The 20,410-nt window shown below is 44.0% G+C and overlaps 2 protein-coding genes across 8 annotated transcripts in view; one reads left to right on the top strand and one right to left on the bottom strand.

Annotated features, from left to right (window-relative positions):
- Window positions 1-932: 932 nt before the first annotated feature.
- Window positions 933-20,410, bottom strand: part of LOC112566196 — a 28,761-nt gene continuing 9,283 nt past the window's right edge. For 4 of the 7 annotated variants that reach the window (XM_025242237.1, XM_025242265.1, XM_025242229.1 and 1 more), the window contains 5 exons: window positions 5,464-5,565; window positions 4,476-5,296; window positions 3,804-4,010; window positions 3,328-3,561; window positions 933-3,177 (listed from right to left, as the gene is read on the bottom strand). In XM_025242237.1, coding sequence (XP_025098022.1) covers window positions 3,025-3,177; window positions 3,328-3,561; window positions 3,804-4,010; window positions 4,476-4,796 — 915 coding nt within the window. In that variant the 5' untranslated portion in view covers window positions 4,797-5,296; window positions 5,464-5,565 and the 3' untranslated portion in view covers window positions 933-3,024. Of the gene's footprint in view, window positions 3,178-3,327; window positions 3,562-3,803; window positions 4,011-4,475; window positions 5,297-5,463; window positions 5,566-6,603; window positions 6,752-7,115; window positions 7,234-9,707; window positions 9,801-20,410 lie in introns of those variants that run through there. The other 3 variants (XM_025242212.1, XM_025242258.1, XM_025242247.1) reach the window with 3 other exon arrangements.
- Window positions 12,294-16,749, top strand: LOC112561505 (acidic mammalian chitinase-like). Its single transcript, XM_025234051.1, has 6 exons — window positions 12,294-12,488; window positions 12,680-12,857; window positions 13,113-13,365; window positions 13,699-13,823; window positions 15,755-15,878; window positions 16,648-16,749. Exons 1-6 carry the CDS (start codon window positions 12,455-12,457, stop codon window positions 16,747-16,749), a joined length of 816 nt encoding a protein of 271 aa, XP_025089836.1. The 5' UTR covers window positions 12,294-12,454.

Here is a 20,410-nt window from a genome sequence, read left to right as displayed (position 1 = left end):
GTTATTACATGTTTAGAGATCTAAGGTTTGACATTTTGTTTTCATACCCTCGTCTGTCTGCCTGATTAAATACTGCAATTAGCCAACCACAGGTTGCGAGTGTTTAATGTTGTTTACAGCAAGAGACCTGTTCAAATTGTAATATTTTGTATGAAAATGATCTGGCTGTCACAGCTAAACTGTAAATACTGTTTATCCAGTAGTAGCAAAATTAACTTAAAAAGTAGAGAATTGAATGATTTAAAATGAGGAACATTTGTTTATTTTATTAGCTATGGCTCATCGATAAGGTCTTAGGATAGTTTTTAATGAGACATGTGTTTAATGAGAGGGGGTTAGTGGAAAACTAATGATTAAACAGACAAACCAGGTGTAAAGCGAGAGAAACTACTTTTTAATTTCTAGAATCATTTCAAATATCACTGTATACGTCTGTAGCTGTTTGCACTAATATCTTAGGAGAATAATTATTGAGTAATAATAAAGACATGTTTAAAATGAAAGTCTTCTTGCTTTGAAAATGACTATTTATACATAAATATTTTATTACTTTTTAGGAAGCAATGTTCTTGCATGTTCTTTTACATTTTAATTAGTTTTTATCACCATAAAGGTTAATGTTCTAATGCATTGTGTATGTGCAGCCTCATAACAAGATGTGTTTTCTGAAAGAAGTATAATGTAACTGTAGCAGAAGTCAAACATAGAATGACTCTGGGGTAAGGTTAACACCACGAATTCCTTGTTTCTCATCCATCCTTTGGCTAAGTAGCCTTGAGTTAGAAAACACACACACTCATTGTAATGAAAACACAAATTTGTAAAATAAATATGTAGTCTTGTCTTTTTTCAAACTGCAAGTAATGAGAGAATTCAATTGTCCTTTCTTAATTGTACATGTAAACCCACTTTATTTCGTAGCTACGAATCTTCTGACATTTAATTGCAGTCGAGGCTGATTACAGTAAGTTTCCCAACATAAGAAAGATCATCTCTTCGCTAACATCTTTTACAGAGTTTGGTCTTAAACATTTATATTTACAAACAGAGGTTGATTTATCTACCAAATTTTCTGGTACACACATAACAAGAATTATCTTTCAAAACAATTGCAGTCATTTTCAACATTGAAAATAAAGCATCCATGGTCTTTGTTGATGAAGACACCGTGAATGATGAGATCACTAACCCCTTTACCAATCATTTTGTATCTACATTGATATTTGTTTCACAACACCAAAAATGTTTCAAATATATAAATATACACAGTCTATAAGCATACATGTTTATCAAGAACAAGTCAGAAAGACTGCTGAAGAAGAAAATAATGTCTTTACTTGGAGAGAAAGCACGGGTCTGGAACGACGACAAACAGCTGCGACACACAGCAAGAAGCCGCTGTGTACAGTCCCTTCCTGGTGGCCTCGTCCAGCTCAGACACAAGGGCGTCAATGCACCATGGCAGGGGAGAGCATCGCTTCGAGGTGGCGTCTGTTTTGATGACTGCGAGGGTGTCGGCATCTCGCTGGGCATGGCAGAAGGCAGCTTGCCTTGCCCGAACCTTTTCATCACCTGAATCTCTTGACATGACATCAACAAAAGATGTATTGGGAGAGAACTGTTCCTCTGCTGTTCGCTGGTGAGTTTTCTGACCACTGGAATCTGCTCGGACATCGTCACTTCCGCTGTGATTTGCGCCATTAGCAGCCTCTTGCACGCTTGGCTGAATGTTGTCTGTACACGCAGACATGTCTCCAGCTAAAGGTGCGAACGGGTCATCGGAAAATAATGGAATAAAAACAACGACTTTTCTCTCCAACCCACGAGCCACCTTCACGTCTGTGAACACCACCTTTTCACCGGAACCGACCGCGATTTCTTGAGATTGCTCATCACGCTCCACCTGAACAGGTATGCCCAGGTCTTGGAAGCTCCTCACGAAGTTGCAAGACCTGATGGCGGACCAAAACGCTTCTTCTTTTTCCCTGAGGAAAGCCCTTTGCTGACCTCCATGACAGGACCTTGGAATGGCCGTCAGAAGGAGAATGTCCTTGAACTCTATTTTCCCCGGCGAGTGATCCTTGACTCCAGCAGAATTGGTCCTGCGGAAGGTGAGCAGCGTGGGGAAGTCGGGAATTTCCGACTCTTGCAGGAGGCTCTTCAGGAACCGGGCCACATCCTCCGCGCACTGACTGCACTGCAGTGGGCCCTTGAGGGACACTGTTGTCGAAGCTACGGCATTCGTGACATCCCTCGTCTCCTCGGGCTTCAGAATATGTTCAGTGGAACAGCTGTCTGGTGGAGGGGCAGGAGGAGGTGTTACTGGAGGGGGACTGGAGGTGATGCTTGTGGTGAAGGAATATGGCAGGAGGACCGTCCGTCGGGAGCCCTGCATCCGCGCTGGAGGTCGAGTAGACCGCCTTCCAGGGATCTCGCCATTCCAGCCGCTGCAACAGACTCTGCACCGCAGGCGGCAGCCGCAACACGCTCTTCATCGTCACGAGGGAGTACCTCTGCCAAGCGCCCTCTTCCACCAACCCCGTGGTGCCCCACCACACGCACCGAGTCTCCGGCCTCCCGGAAATCACCTCCAGGAGCTTCCTGACCCTCACGAACTTCTCGAGGTCTGGAAGTACCTCGTCAACTATGAAGCAAATATATCCTCTCCCCCTTTCTATATCATCTTTCAGCTTTACTGCGTACTCCTTGGAGAACGAGCTTTCAGTCTGAAGAGAGATCATGAGATCTTCAGTCAAGCGAGCGAGTTCCGTCCCAACCGTTTGTTCCAACATTTCTAACGAGATGTTGCACAAGCCGATGTTCATCCTGGCGGCCTTGAGAGTGCCGTTGGGGAGGTCGCAGTTGACTGCCTTCTGAAGCGTGTAGGCTCGAGGAAAGCCGGATTCCTGCCGACCCATGTTGAGGACGACCACGAAGCGGCCAGCCACCAGCCACTGGCGCGCCTTGAGAGTCAGCAGCATCGTCTTGCCGGCACCAGGTGGACCTGCCAGGATGAGGAAGTCGTCACGGCGCCGCAGCACCTGCGAGTGGTCGGGAGTCAGGAAGGATGACGTGGCGCGTGCTGCGGTCTCGCTGACAGCCTGGCCGTACGTGCGCACCTCCACGCGCATCTTGCTGATGTTCTGCACCTGCAGCGACGACAGCAGGCCGCACACTCTGCCCACAAACATGTTACAGTGGAGTAGAGGGTGAGGGCAGGTAGTCCATCGTCATCGACACGCAGTTTAACAAGAAAAGGAGGCATTGAGTAAATAGAATAACATCCATGTACATATAATACAGTTTTCCAAGCGTCTCGGGGCTTACCTGCCCACCACCATCTTTCTGCTGCTGCACACTGAGTCTAGTCGTGTCGAGGTCAAAGGTGCGACGCCACCAGGTGAGCAGGAGCTTGGCATCGTCATGAGCCGCATGCTCCTGGCAGAACTCTGGGATGTGCTTGACTCGGCTCAGCAGACAACACTCACCAGCACAAGCCTCGATGTCGTCCTGGCACAGGAACTTCACATCTTCCCAAGTCACCTGACCGAGATGCCGTACCTGGCGGATTAGACACAGACTATTAATGTAACTCTGCGACCAGTAATCGGCTTATGGGAAAGATGGCATCATCATCATCATCATCATCATCATCATGTTCATCCTCCTCCTCCACATCTTCCTCCTCCTCCTCCTCCTCATCATCATCATCAATATTGACGGTATTGAACTTTCATAGGTCAGTCTCAGCTTTAGTCTGATCACACCATCTCACCGCCCTCAAAACATAAAAAGACACTCACCTTTTCTAAGGCCTGCCTATCGACGAAGGGCAAGGCCACCACTCGGCTGAAGGGTGGGATAGGGTCAAGGTCTTTCAGCACGTGATTGAAGACCTTTTGGTCGCGGTCCAGTTGGTTCACGGCACGGTCCACCATGCGAGCGATGGCTTGCTCGGCGTCGGCCGGCGTGGCGTTCCAGGAAGCCAGGTTGTCTCCCACAGCCTTGACCTGCGAGTGACGATGCCAAAGGTCAGACTTAAAGCCATGAGACAAGAACTCTGCGTAAACTACCTGACCGCGTGCGTTTATCAACTTTTTAAAAAGGGAAAAGTGTCATCGTATACCCTGATAATGCAAGTCTCCTATTTTTTTTAAAAGCAATCCGCAGGTTAACGGATGTGGGAAGAAGGGTCAAGTGACAGCATGTCTTACCTCCCTTTGATTAGGTTGACTTCGTACTATTGAGGAAATGGAAAGCGGAACAAGGGATAAACCCCCGACGGATAGCAATGTAAAGGGGTGCTAGTGATGGTAATGATGCCCCGAGATAAGATCCGAATCCACAACCTTCCGACTTTCACTGCCGTCCTATAAGCGAGTGCATAATTTACCGGACCGCCATGTCAAGCTTGTGATCCGCCTTCAAGGAATGATATTGGTGACGTGAGAAGACCTGTGCTAAGGGGAGCTTACCTGTACAAGGATGACACCTGCTCGTTCGTGGAGGACCAGGATGTCCAGCTGGCCGCGCTTAGCCACGTCCTGGGGGCGGGGCACCTTGAAACTCGCCGCTGACCGCGCCGGCAGGCGGCTGAGGTAGTTGTCGTAGCTGATGCTGCTGACAATGAAGAGTGGCTTCTGGTGCTGCTGCTGCAGCTGCCGGCTCAGGTACTCCATTGTGTCCAGCACACGTGACAGGCCTTGTCTCGTCGCACCTGGCTCTCCTGCGGAGGGACAAGCACTCGCACTTTCTCCTGTCTCCACAGTTCGGGGTGGGACTGGGTTTGTCCACATTCTTTCTCCTGCGGCGACGTCTGTTTAAGGTTGGTGGACACATCCCTACTTACTTTAACTTCGCAGCCTATCGCCTCCCCGCATCCGTTCTCGCAGACTTCTCGCAGTACAGCCAGCTTCCGTTTCTTGCCGGGAGTTTGATTGCAGCTGTCGAGAGTGTAACCGTTTGTGTAGCCCTTGTCAGCACTCTCCTGTGCCTCTTCGTCAGACAAAGAGTCCCCGCTGGGTTCTGTGTCCGCCACGTTGTCGTCTGACTTCACCCCGTCATGCGCAATGCAGCCGTTGACTGTACTTCCGGTCGGTGTGCCGTAGATGTTGTGCTCGTCCTGCAGGACAACGTTTTGGCGGTTGAAGTACACGGGAGGGACGCGGTACGTCTGCTCGCCCAGGTGAGGGAAGAGAGTCTCGGCGTCCAGCATAGTCCAGTCCTGCAGGGAGCGCTTCTCTCCCTTTCTGGACAACATGAGCTGGTTGTTTTTCTTCTTGCGGCGTCTCTTAGCCTGCAGGAGTAAATACAGTTACATTGAGGACATGCCAATTTCTTAGTCAATTATTCTCAAAAATGTTTTCTAGTTCAGACCCTCAATCCCTTAGACATTTACCTCACGAAATATTAGACAAGAAAAATATCGCAAGTGTCTCTAGGAGTTCTTTAACTGTAACTTACCGACATGGTCGTCGTCTTGGGTGTTTGTTCTCCATCGGAAATGAAGTCTTGTCCTGTGAATTGTCCTCAAGCACACGCTGGGCCTCCTCGTCAGCTTGTGTCCTGCTCACAAAATGACGGGTACATTGCAATATGCAACACTTCCTGCTTTTGCCACATAATTACAGAGGTCACGGAGTCACTGTCTCGAGAGAGAGAGTTGCTGCTCCCCACCCCCGCTACTGACAGGAACAGCAACTAATTGTCGCCTGAATTTCCGCGTTTGAAAACAGATATAACACCATCAGCATGCGATGCACGTGCGAGCACACGATAGTGAGTCAGACCACAGGCTCGAAATTTAGATGAAAGACATTTCAGTTTGGTAATTTGAGGCTAGGATAATGTCCGTCATTAGGAATATGGAATGGTAGATTCTTCTGTTGTGGAACAGAGTAGCTGTTGACAAGAGCTGGAATGTTTGGCAAGAGCTTGAATGTTTAGCACTGATAAGAGTTGAAATCCAATCCTGACTCACAGACCACACAGCAAAACCCTGTTGGTGGGTGCAGGTTAGTGTGACTCCTGACTGTCGTCTGGCAGCGAAGACAGTCCAGATGTTTGAGGCTGTTCACATCTATCATCCACATGTAGATGTTTGGGAGGGGAACGAAAGAAACAAGAGACAGGCAAACAGAAATTTGCGAAATAGTTACACACATACACAGAATGACAGCTACTCTGATAACATTTCATTAAACGTTTTATAAACGCTTACGACCATATATCCGGGTGGACAGCCTGAGTTCCCGGTAGGAAAGGTTTTCACTTGAGAGACAGTTACAGAGAAGCTCTAATTTCTCAGCTACTAAGGCGGGACTTCACTACTGGGAAATAGAAACAATTTTCTCATTCACAGGAATTCAGAGGGCTGGTTAATTAACAACTAAAACTGTCATGAAACTCTGTCCACAGCCGCTCAGTAACGATTCGCATCTGTGTGTTCTTTATCCTTCTCTGCCTCCATCTCTCACCCCGCCTATGTCTTTCTGTTCACATTCTCTCTCTTCATGTCTGTGTTGTGTATGTGTGAGAGACAGAGAGACAGATAATGTGTTAATAATATCGCTCACTTAATTTTTCAAACTTTCGCATATTCACCTAGACTTATCTGTCCGTTGAGCTGTTCGTCTGCACCCCGAGGAAGCGCGCACTAGTCGTTTCAATACCCGTCAGGCGCAGTGTACTTCCCCCTGCGACTCAACTGTTAAATGTGTTTATACCTGACACCTCTCCTGGTTGAAGAAGGACATGCAGGAGGGTGAGATGGGGCCTCGCCCTCATCAGAATCTGGCCCAGAGATACTGTAACATCTCTAACATCAGACTGAGAGACTACTAACAGTTTCCTGAACGCTCACAGTGTTTGCTGTGAGAAGCACAGCTAGTGTGCCCCTGTGTGCCCCTGTGTGCCCCTTAGCTTGGCCACTTGAATTCGGAGATAAAGTGGTTAGCATAGCCACATGTGTTGACACAGTGTCAAGATTTCAAATAAGGAAGACCACCCAACACAAAAATGAAACCATACGATAATTAAATAAAATCCTCTAAACTGAAAGTTGTTGCTATGATAAATAGCTTCTTACCGACTCAGCTGCTACAAATGGAACTTACCATGAGAAATACTCACAAGGATGTAATATATAAACAAGTACACTGTGGTATTCTCTGTCTCCGGTGTTGTCGCGCCGTTGAAATGCCAACTACACGCACAGCCGGCTGTTCTAATAACCTCCTGCCGGACGCTCACAATTAACATATTAACATATTCTTTTCCCCTCATTTGCCGCTTTCCTGTGCTTTAAACAGCACCACGAATATTTTATTACCAGGAAAACTTTCGGGGAAAAAAACATTCATATTAAAAATTCTGTCATTTTTATAATTGAATGAGATTTAAACAAAAAACCCAAACAAACTCCAGCTGTAGTTTCGATTTCACTGTTCACTGATAGTCAAGTCGCTGTCGTCGCTGACCTCACAGACACTGGACTTTGTCTGCACTGAAAGACTTTCACATCTTTCAGGTCTGTATTTCCGGGTAAATAAAATGTTACTTTCGTTTCTCTGAGGCGAGAAGACCGGAGAGAATGAGAGTACACGGAGTGAAGGTATATATATATACAGTGAGTCACCCTGGCCTGTAGCATGGACGTTGTATAGGACTGCTGTATACTGCTATATGCTGCTATAGACTGATCTATACTGCTATAAGCTGCTTTGTACTGCTGTATACTGATCTATGCTATATGCTGCTCTGTACTGCTGTATACTGATCTATACTGCTATATACTGCTGTATACTGCTCTGTACTGCTGTATACTGCTCTATATTGATTGTAGCTCGAGGTTAGATAAGTAAAAGCTCCCCCAAACTATTTGATTTTAGAAGGAAGTTATCATGTGCTGCCAATCAGTACTGTCACGGTGATTTCCTCCTGTAAGTACACCTGCACTCAGCCTGACAAGCGTTTGGTTGCTAGGTTGTTAGTGTTAGGTTGCTAGGTTGCTAGTGCTAGGTTGCTAGGTTGTTAGTGTTAGGTTGCTAGGTTGTTAGTGTAAGGTCGCTAGGTTGCTAGTGCTAGGTTGCTAGGTTGCTAGTGAAGGCACCTGCCCTGGCACAGTCTAAATCTTCACAAAGAATAAAATTGTTTATGTTGCGGAAAATTAAGAAGCGGATCAGTTTGTTTACAGAAAGTTTTGCTTAGTTATGGTTCTTGCGGAGGAATGGATGGGCGAATAGACAGGTAGACATAGAAATAAATTGACCGTAGAGAGATGAATCGATAGAGAAATAGATGAATGAATAGACAGGAGGATAAATGAATGGATAGAAAGATGGATAAATAGATAAATAGACAGAGAGGTAGATGGACTGATGAATGGAAAGGTAGATGGATAGCTAAATATATAGAAAGAGAGACTGATAAAAATATTATTTATTTCTATAACACATTTTTCCACCACTAAATGCGGGATTAAAGAGCTTTTAGTTAACACCCAAACAGACAGAATACAGGGAAGAAGATGAGGGAGACGAGGAGGGATTTCTAGACAGAGCCGCTGCACGTGATCATTGGTCGCAGCAAAACAGTTTGACACTGGCAGAGGGAACAGGATTTAAAAGTGTTTATTTGTTATTTCTGTATTTCAGTATGTATTAGTTCTGTTGCATTCTCTCTCCCGCTCACTTGCTATGTACAGTTTACAAGCAGGAGAACTCTCTCTCCTCGAGAATGTATTCCACGTTTTCTGAGGATTATCACTAGCATCATCAACACGGAAACTTGATGTGGAGGCTCGTCTTCAAATGTAAATAAGACACAAACAAGTGGCAGCCACCCCACATCTTCAAATGCAAACAAAGACCTGTAAGTGGAGGTGGCAGCCACCCCACAACATGTCCACACGACACCCGAGCCCGTGTCTGTGATGACCGTGTACAGTGTACAGTGTACTTAGAGGAGCGGCAAGAGCAGTCACGTGGCTTACTCATTCTATTAGTGAAGTAAGAAGATGCTCGAGGTTGTCGAGTAGATGAAGACTAGAAAAACAAGATCAGAAACAAGCCAGCCCGGCATAAGACACAAAGCAAACATGTCCTCAAGGAGCAAAACACACGGGACTGGGACTGTACCGGATTTGTCGTCGTGGCAGGCACAGACGATCAGGTGAAGTGTCAACACTCAGAAAATACAGAAATGGCACAATAACCACCACCATCACCATCATCACCATCATCACCATTGGTAAACAATGTTAGTCATTGCGTTAACACTAGCATCCACCACTTATTGTAACTACGCCTACACAGGTCTTTACACTACATCTCTGAAGTTGTCTACAATTTCTGTCAAGGGAGATCGTAATTTGTCTTCAATATTTTTGGTCAATCAGTTGATTATAGTTCAAAATGTTTTTGATGACAGAAGCATCCGTTGAATCTTTTCATAGAGTTGATGGTACATGTCTCTGACAATCACACATTAGTCATTATATCTTTAAATTATTTCCCTCTACACATGATTATTACATGAGACGAATCAGCCTCAGCACAATGTGTCATATTATTTTATAATACTGAGAACAGTCTTTGTTTACATTCATGTCACAAGTCGGATTTTTTGTCTATTAAGCACATTTTAGTATCCGCTGTTTCTTCGGTCAAAGGTCAGAGCAACAAGTCTGCTAGTTTGTACTATCTCACCTGGTATAACTTGTGAGTCGATCGCCTTGATAAGATTGCCTGTCCTCCAGAGACTAGCACACTGTGACAAACAGAAGACTTTATAGCAAGTCACCCTGCAACACACACATACAGGGAATTCCCAGTCTGAGTAAGTCGGTCAATGAAACACTCGCAGTGTACTCGGGCATGGTTGCGAAACTTAGTTAATCTACTTAGTACAAGGAAAAAAAAAAGAAATAAACTTTAAAACATACAAGTTGATCAGAAAAAAGGAAATGTCTGAATGAAGTCGCTATCGTGTGTGTAGTAACGGATAACTCACAATGAGGACAGACTGACTTTTCTTGCAATCGTTGAGCGGGAAGAACCGGAGACTGAACAATGTCACAGTTGGCTGCTCGCGTGCTCACTCCACCGACTCCGGACATGCACTTCTTGAATGTCTTCCACAGTATTTCCTACTTTTCTTTTTCATTCATCGCTTCTTCATTTGTAGGCCTTTCACATCTTCTCTGTCATTTTCCTTTTCTCACCCATTGAACTCGCACGCTCTCGTGTGCATATGCATATGTGTCTGTGTGCGTGTCCGTGCGTTTGCGTGTGTGTCTGCATGTGTGTGTGCATGTGTATGGGTCTGTGGGTGTGAGTGGGTGTGAGATCTCACCACGAGTGCATGCATTAGTGCATACGGGTTGCTGCACAGAGTTGCTCGCTAAATTACATGTGAACCTTAACAAGACAAAGTTTTTAATACTGGAACACGTGATACCCTTCCTTACATTACCAATTATCCACCCAGTTTCCTCGCATTACTGTCAATCATTAGTCATTGTAGAGTTTGTCACACATGACTTATTAAGTGCAGTCACCCGCCAGATCGTGTATTGCCTGTTACGAGTCTATGATAATCACCCACACTTCAAAGTTACCAGTTCTCGACAAGAGTGTATTCATGAAATGTGTCGTGCAATTCGCTTCCTTAAACTTCTTTCAGACGTGTTCATGTGGGAAGTGTTCTCCTGTAATCAGTCCAAGTTCTAGGAACGACTGTATGGCGCAGCGGGAGAACATCGATGTTGTCACCGCAGCCACTTCTTCACCAGGATGTCGCCATCGAGACTTGCAGGAAGACCTGAGTGATCCGGGTATCAACAACATCTGCTTTCTTCGTTCTCTGCTTCCCAGAAATCCTTATCTGATGAAAAATGTCATTATCGTCTATTAACGACAGCTCGCCGCTTTCTTCCTCTTCTCAGGTGTTGGCGACACCTGTGTACGATTGTCGCACCTTCAGTGTGAATGTGAATGGAGTGAATGGTTGTGAAGTCGTCCTCATGAGATTTTGTCATGTGTAGAATTATTGTTCCCCTTTCTCATTGGTGTTGTCACCGACAAGTTTCGCGAAATCAAGTGTTTTATGAAATAAACATTTTCCCCATTCTGTTTGTTTGCGATTTTCCCAATGTGCTTTTTTTGTAAACTTGTTATTACAAGCAGAAGGTTAACATACAATACAGACATTTGTAAACAATTGAAAGTTAAACATGGAGTCTACAGGTTTACCTGCTGCAAGCTGATGGCATTTAATATCTGTTTTATTTGAGAGGAGTGAAACAAAAATGAAAAGATCAGGTCAATATTATTAACCTGATGATATTTTCATCAATTAAAATTGTAGTAGGGGGGCATTGGCCAGCAACTAAGACTACATCGTGGCAAAGCAGCCACCCTGTAAACAATAAATTAAGAGTTTGAAAGTTTGTGAAGTTCACATCACAGAGATCGAATGACTGTCGCTCATATGAGAGGCACGCGGCGCCTTCTTGGGGTCAGTGAAAAATACTGATTGAACACGTGACCACAGTGGTAACAACAAACAAATCATTAGGAGAAGGGACCAGGACGGTCTGTAGTAAACAATAGGGAACTTACTGAAGTAGTGATACGAAGAAGATTACCGCAATATGACAAAAAGACATTATAGGGGGATGGGGACATGTCGATGATTTAGTCCTCACAGGAAGACCAACATCCAATGCCCTACAATAAAAAGTTTATTTGTAGACAGATGGTTATCATACGAGACTCCATAATAGTATTATTTCCCTAAGAAATCTGCGATGAAATAATTTAATAGGGTTATCTAAAAGCCAAAGTTTAGCATTTAATAATTAGTCTTGTATAATTTTCTCAAGGTTAGCAATAAAAGTCTAACCACGGACGATACAGAAATTGTTTACTGTAGTAGATGGTCATCGAAAGATGGCAAAATAGGAAAGACTTCTTTATTCGTGTTTTTTTCCTACAGTCTCTCAATGTGTCACCCTTGCCTTCAGACAATACTTTATGAGTGAACAACATTACATTATAATTAAATAATCAAATACGTTTCTTGACATTTTAATTCGATTCTAAATTAATTTTCTAAGTTTATCTTACATGACACACTTGATATTCTCACTCACAAGTTTAGGGTAAACTAACCAGCCCCGGTTTGTTTTCTTGACGCCATGTTTACTATCTATGACTTGTGTGTGAGATTAGGTGAGCTCGTCACACACACGTAAACAAACCGCATTTTTATAAAATCAGTTTTAGTTCTTTCGGTTCCTTATGGACCTGTGTCTCTTCTTCAAGAGTGGAGTAGTTTTATTTTCCTATCAGCCATGTTTTGGTCAATGAGTCCGTCTTTACACGGCTTAAAAATTAAGATCATTACTAATCGTTGAGAATCGTTCATTTTGTTTCAGTAACTCTGTGGCGAAATGTTTGGTCTGTTACTACTAGCTCACCTGGCAGGTAGGTGTTGCCTGAACACTCATTTCACACCAGACTTGCATGCATTGCACTCATGTCTGAGTCTTGACTTGTCGCGGACCGAAGTGTTCTAGCACTGAGAAGGTATTTCAGTATTGTAAATAAAGTCTGTGATAATATGTAACTCATTCAGACATAAAAAATAATTTTACAAGAAATACTAACAATTCCAGAGGCAGCATCTTCGCAGAGAATTGTGTGCTACGTCAATGGCTGGGCTCAGTATCGCCCCCTGCCGGCGACATTTGTGCCGGGGCAGGTGGACCCCTTCCTGTGCACGCACATCGTGTTCGCCAGTGCACAGATCAATGGCAGCCGACTGCAACCAGCCGTGAAAGAAGATTTAAGAAGGTTAGAACTGTTGCCAGGAGACTGGACACTTACTTTGAGAAGGCCAGACAGTCGTTGCGAGAAACGGGATGAAAATTAATGTCGAACAAGACACAAAGACACGCGCGCGCGCACACACACACACACACACACACACGCACAAACACACTTCGAAAAGATTACAATCTGTGAATAAAACATCCATTCTGCAAAAAAAAAAAAAAAAAAAAAAAAATTGAGTTGTGGAGAAATGTTCACCCCGCCTCCGATTTTCAGGTTCAAAGATATTCAAAGGCTGAAAATCAACAACCCGCAGCTGAAGACTATGCTGTCCGTGGGGGGCTGGGACATGGGGTCATTGCCCTTTTCTATTCTCGTCAACGATTCTTCATCCATACGAGAGTTCGCCGAGACCACCACAAAGTTCCTGCGGGAACATGGCTTCGATGGACTGGATGTCGACTGGCGATTCCCAACACAACGTGGAGGTCAGAGACAAGATGGCGCCCGATTCACTTTATTGCTGAAGGTAATCATCATTGCACCGGACATTCAATAACAATAAATAAGACAAATATTTCGGCTACAGGTTGAGGTTAACGGTTTGCGTTTTTTATTTTTGGCTTTCCCTTCTTCTGACAGGCGAGTAAAATAGTTCTTTTCTCTATTTTTTTATTTGCTTTCTTCGAAAATTTCCTCTGATCTGCCCTTAACCAACATAGCTTACTTGTTTAACATTAACTCTGTATGTGTGCGTGCGTGTGTGTATATATATATGTGTGTGTCGGTGGGCAGGGGGTGTTTGGTAGGAGGGTGCGTCTGTTTTTGTACGTGCTCTCAAGCGCGGACTGATGTCTTTCAGGACATCCGGGTAGAATTTGAGCGGGAAAGCGTGGAGAGCGGAAAAACAAGGCTGATGTTGTCCGTGGTCGTCGGTTCTTCTAAATCTGTCGTCGACTACGGCTATGAAATCTTGGAAGTGACTAAGTATGTCATTGGTGACACACTAATCTCATCCTTCTATCTACTCTCACGCACAAAAGACATCTTTGTCTGTCTGTCTTACTAGCATAGTCAAGTCTATACAACCCAGGTACACTAATATTCTGTTGTATTATATACACATACACACAAAAGTACGTGCACTCACTCACGCAAGCAAACACATGCAGACAACATCAAATAAACCAGGTGGCCGTCATCGGATCTCTAAATTGTTTGTGTTAATATATACAAGAGCCAGGTAGCATCAACAGGTTGTTTACTATTTTTTACTGAGTGCTGCATAAAGACTACTTTTGTAGAAAACCTTTCACAAACAATCTATAAACTGAGAACACATATACAAGCAGAAACCAAAACAAAAAGCAAAAGTAGAAAATCAAACGACTTGTCAAAGCTCACGAAAGTACAGGTGTGTCATATGATCAGCCATATAAGTCTGGCTATGTACATGGGAAAGTCTAGCCTGATCACTGACACGAAAATAACTGACAAAATAACTGACAAAATAACTGACAAAATAACTGAGCTAGGAAGTTAACTTACTGGGCATTCCGTGATAACTCATCTTGTGAGAGTTGCAGTAAATCAAATATGCATGTATGTCTGCATGTCTAAATGTATGTGCGTGTGTATATATATATATTTGTGTGTGTGTATATATATATGTTTGCCTGCATCATGTTTGTGCATATGAATGTACGCAGGCGCTAGATGCCTTTATTTTATTTACACGCACACAAACAACAAAATGATGGAACAAAACACGAATCATCGGCAAATCAACCCCACCACGTGAAATTCCTATTCTCGGAAAATTCGACCATAAGCATATAATTTCCAAAAACAAGTATCATTAGCAGCAAATCCTTTTTCGTAATGCAAGTGTAACGAATGGCTGAATTACCACAAAGTATCCTAACTTGGGAAACATCGCATTCTTTCAACAACACGATTGTCCCTTCTGCTGCCCAGGTCATGACCTATGACTTTCTTGGACGAAGGACCTCGGACAGGACAACACCAAAGATACTCTTTACAGGGGTGAATCGAACATTTGAGTTCAACCTAACGATGACTCTAATAAAAAAAATCCAGTTAATTCAATATTTGTACATAAGCAGCATTTAGGCTTCATTCTTTCACTTCCTTGATCTCTGATCCTTCATAACAATGACATTTGTGGCTTAGTCCCGTGTACTTCCTTCCCATCAATCATTGTCTTCAATAAGCACGCGCGTGCAACATGAGGTCAGAGCTCAGTGTGTGTGTTTTGTGGTCGAGGGTCTACAAAAGTTAATTGTACTTATAGTCGGACACCAGTAGCTAGAATACGGACTCGAACTTTCCGTTTCCGAGGGTGAGTGGAGTATGAAGCAGTGTCTCAAGGCAACGAGTACACCCTCAAAGTTACCACAAATTTTCTGTACATAAACCACACATAATCAAGATTCTTATTCATAAATAATGACAGAATATTGGACCTAGTTATGGCAGTCGCAATTCAGAGGCCGCGGCGATTAACAAATGCTTCTGTAGAAATTATTTCTAATGATGTTGTTTGATGGATAAATGTGTTAACAGAAGACCTGACACACACGTTCACACATTTTAGCATGCTTTTATCACATGATATCAGAAGTAAAGGATTTTAAGTTATCAAAATCACTTTCAACAGGCAGCAAGTTGTCTGTTGGGTGTCACTGTCACAATAGTCATGTTTCAAACACGTCAAGTGGTGATGTAGTACTGACGATGGTTGAACAATGATGGTTGTTTAGTTTCCGTGTGTCGAGGCCTTTAGTAAAACTTTCGAGAGTTGCGTTATCCTGGTTTAGGTCGCTGACCCGGCTTTGACCCGGAAGACATAGAGTACATAGTGAACACATCAAGTCACAGTGCTGTTCTCTGTACAGGATGGCGGACTTCCTCAATGTCCTGTCTGTGGACCTGGTGGGGACCTGGGAGGTAGCCGCGCATCCCTCCCCCCTGCAAGTGGTTGATCAAGTAACCAGTTCAACCGCTGGTCGCCGCTCTCTGGTAGGTTCAACGGCTCAAGGGCCAACTGGCTGTCGGTGCAGGCTTCTGAGAAGTTTTGACAGACACCAAGAATCGGGTTTTTTTACTTACATGAAGTCGCACGAACAGACTGTATCAGTGCACATCAAATGAGTCTGATATATTCATCATCATCATTCAGATTGACTCTTTCTCTCTCTCTATATCTAACGCACACAAACATGATATATTATGTATTTCCGATATAACTCGCAAAAGATGACCATCGTTGACTACGAATGAGCAAAGGACGCGTCTTTCAGTTAAATGTCTTTCTATACAGGAAAAGTAAAATTAAACGGAGACCATTTGAAAGAAATTAATGAAATAATATTGTTTAAAACTTCGTGACATAAAATCATACCCGTTGAAGATAATTTCCGTTTTCTCTCTTATTTCTCTTTGTTGCCCCTTTTCTCTACCCTTCACCCACTGCTGTCCCCAACTCTCTTTTCCTCTTTCTCTCTACCCCGCGCGTGCGTGCGTGCATGCTACAAAGTTTCCTTTTTAGGTAGTGGGGAAGAGAAGAGAACTTCCGGTCATACTGATTTTTATTCTTCTCCTCCCGGTGTGTACACATAGGCGCAATGGTGTGCAAACCTGATACAGAGTTGATCCGGTTCACATCTCGTCTGCGAATGGCACGTGTTTCCGGGACCAACTGCCACCTCCCTTCTTCTCAGTCGCCTTCTTGTCTTCTTCATCAGTTGATGTTTTTAATGATACTTTCTCAATGGCATGTGACAACAAGAGGTGGACCGCTGACTATTGGCTGAAGAAGGTGCCGGACCCTGCTGTGGTCAACCTGGGGTTATCTTTCCACGCCAGTGACCTTCTTGCTTACCTCCCTTAACAATGATTCCCTCGGGGCGCCTGCCAGCGGACCAGGAAGAGATTTGCACCTTCACCTTCACCAAAGGGCGACTGGCTTTCTTTGAGGTACGCCGATCACACCTCGTTCTCGGACCTGTTGGATTACTATCATCCAAGTGTAACATGGAAAACTGAGATCAGCCCTTGACACAAAGCAGACCTCAGTCTGGAAAATTTGTACACATCATGGGAAACTTCCTCGCCTCCGGTAAATTTCGTGTCCGTCCCTATCCGGAAAGCTGCGATACAGTTAAACAATACATGTGTACACAAAATGTACAATACATTCACACATAAATAGATGAATACATATTTTGTTGAAGCATCTCTGTGTTGATCGATGACTAATAGTGTGCTCACCCTAAGCACCTGTCCACAGCAAGCACACCTGCACTCACTCAAACGCGTTGGAATGTGTTAAAATGCGTATGAAGAAACATTGAGCAGCTTCCAATACTTTCAATACTTACATTCCAATGACATCATCATCATCATCATCATCATCATCATCATCATCATCATCATCATCATCATCATCATCATCATCATCATCATCATCATCATCATCATCATCATCATCATCATCATCAAGCACTCTATAGTTCCCTTTCATTTCTACCACTGACTGTGGCTGTCAGACTTCACGGTACTCGCCCGTCGCCATTTCACAGGTGTGTCTGCTGCAAGCACTCGGCGCACAAAAGAAGTACGTGGCTAGTTACCAGGTGCCTTACCTGGTGCACAGGGATCTGTGGGTGGCCTACGAGGACCGCGACAGCCTCACAGCCAAGGTAAGCGTTGGGTGAGCGCGTCAGAGGTGACAAGTTAAAGGTTACCCATCAGTCATCCATCATCCATATATATATATTCCCTCCACAATGAGCACATAATCTATGGACGCATTATAATTCTTGTCACATGAAGAGTTCTGTAGGTAGTAAACATTAGGTGTTGTGGTTTCATATCAATACACACAGTCACACAATATAAATGCAACTCCCCTAGAGAATATATGGTTCTGCTCGTAGACCGACGGTATCTTCTTGTTTATGTAAATCAGGAAAATATAAAATGTTTTTATTTTCACTATGGGTTTGATATATATAAAAAATTGTCTTGCAGTTATTCACACTGTAAGGTTAGTCTGAATAGGTCTGACTCAAGCCATTTCCCTTGTAAGGAGCGGAGAAATGTCCTACACAGAGAGGCTTTACTTGTAGGCGGTGTATGATGCATCTTGGCAGCCCTCCATGTTGACCCTTCAAACCTAAGATCGGAAATATCCGCAGGACATCGTACATGCGCACTCGCCCCACACCGAGCTATTACACGACCACCCACGAACAGTCTAATCATTACAGCAAGTGTAGTGATGTGGTGTTTATTTGTCTACATACACACACGCCAACACATAAATTGTGCGCGTGTGCTCCTCCGATCTCACCTGCACACCGTTCGTTGGATTCCTACCTCAGGAGGATCTTTGGTCTACATCGTTGTCGTCTGGCAACATCCAGTCAACATCTTAGTGGTGTGCGCAAACTGGTAAAGGAGCTCGAGTGTGTGGATTAATTTAACAAAGGCCAAACAAACGAGGACAATCTCATAATTTGAGAGAATATTCAATGAGAACGAGAGAGAGAGCGAGCTTTGTTAGAAACTCATTGCCGACCCTCCAAACCTGACCTGTATGTCTGGTCTGTTCTCTTTTTGGGTAAGGAGACAGCATCCAATTTTCTTTTTGGGAAAAAGTCTCATTATCTCGCAGCACTGAAAGCCATTGAGTACACTTGACTCGAAAGTAGGTGAAGATTAGTGTCAGAATTCAGTCTTGGCGGAAGAGGAGGCAGCTACCATGCAGATTCTCTCATAAAAAAATATTTCTGCTAGAACAGTTGTTACGCCGCGTATACCTGACAGCCACATTGCGAAAAGGGGAAGAGATACACATCATCGATACCTTCCTTAAACAGCTGCAGCAGCAGCAGCATTTGTCAGCAGCAGCAGCAGCAGCAGCAGCAGAGCAGCAGCAGCAGCAGCAGCTCCCAGCAGCAGCAGCAAAAAGCAACAAACAAACAAACAAAAACAAAACAAACAAAAAAACCCCAAAAACAAAGCAAAACAAAAAAACAAACAAAAAACCCCCAAAAAACAAAGCAAGCATAAAAAATAATAATAATAATAAAAAAAAAAACCCAAGCAAACATACATCCTTTCATCACTAAAGGGGGGCAGTAAGTCTTTTTTGGGGCACGGAGTTGTTTCCCCTTGTCACATGATAACGCCCCTAATAGCCGGCGCATCTTCTTTCCCATCTCGTTACAGGTGAGATCATCTGTTTGAAATGTCTTTTCGTTCTCGTGCCACAGGTGAGATAACATCTCGAGAGTGTGGGGACGCGTGAAACCTGGAGTAGTCGGCAAGAAAGGATGGCCGTGCTTTGTACATCGATGAGATATTTTGGGCACCTTCGTCACTGGTAGCTAACCCGCTCCTCAAACTCGTGTCCTAAAAGAGCTGTTGACAAACAGTGCGTGTATTTTTCTACGAGTTCTCATAATATTACAAGCTACAAAGTGTTTTAAGACAAGAAAAAAAATTCATTTCAGTCTAGATTTAAAATGGTTGTTAATGGTGAGATTCAGATTTCTGCGTCACTGCCACTGTCAATGTCACTGTCACTTCACTGTCACTCGTCACTGTCACTGACTGACCACACCCAGACTGAGGTAGGGTGCACCGAGGACCCACCCGAGCAATTTAGTGTCATGTGATGTTGAGGAAAGCAAAGCTGCTGCGTGTCTCTTCTCTTGTCAGATGCGAGGTTGAGAAAGCCCGATGTCTACCTACACATTAAACATGAAAACGACAGGCTGTATCTTGTCTGTCCGTTCATTTGTAGTATTCGTGCCACACAACCTACCGAGTTCACATTCACCACAGAGAAGTTCGCTCTACAAATTAATTATGAATTTGTGACTTATCACAGCTAAATTATTATTCGCTGGCGATTAATAACATCCACATTTAAAAAGTGTTACGAGTCCTGCAAATGAAGGATTTTAAAACTGTTATGTACGTGTTTTTTGTTCGCAACCTTGACCAAATACGTATAAGTACGGATCCTGTATCCGAGCCCACAGATGCCAAAATAGAAAATAACGGTCAAATACACTTCTCCATTAGTAGCGTGTCCTATTATTTAAAACCTGCTTGTGTGTATGCCCTTGTGTAAAGTAAGACCCGGCGTGCGTGCGTCGGGGTGTTATCTTTGACAATAAAAGATCTTAATCTTAGTGCAAACAATGATAGGATATCTTAAATACCATTCATGTGCGCTGGCCTCTAAACTGTCACGTGAGGATCCGCTGAGCGCCCCACCCGATCACTCAAGAATGTCCACCTTTGCCTGGCGCAGACACGGAGCGTGTGGTGTCTCGTTCCAGTCATGGCGCCTCCGCCGGTCAGCGGTCTACCTGCAGGTCAGGAGCGGACTTTCACTCACGCAGTTTTACGCCATGGTCGTTAGGGAACGTCACGTGCTCCGCAGATAACGCGGAAGGACCTGAATTAGTCAGTACGTCTCATGTCTGCTCGACGGCTGACATACTGGTGATGTTTTATATCATAGAACTGCAAAA

This window comes from Pomacea canaliculata, linkage group LG1 (assembly GCF_003073045.1).
Source record: "Pomacea canaliculata isolate SZHN2017 linkage group LG1, ASM307304v1, whole genome shotgun sequence".
Lineage (NCBI taxonomy): Eukaryota > Metazoa > Mollusca > Gastropoda > Architaenioglossa > Ampullariidae > Pomacea > Pomacea canaliculata.
Note: the sequence above shows the minus strand (reverse complement) of the source record. Positions and strands in the feature narration are given on the sequence as shown.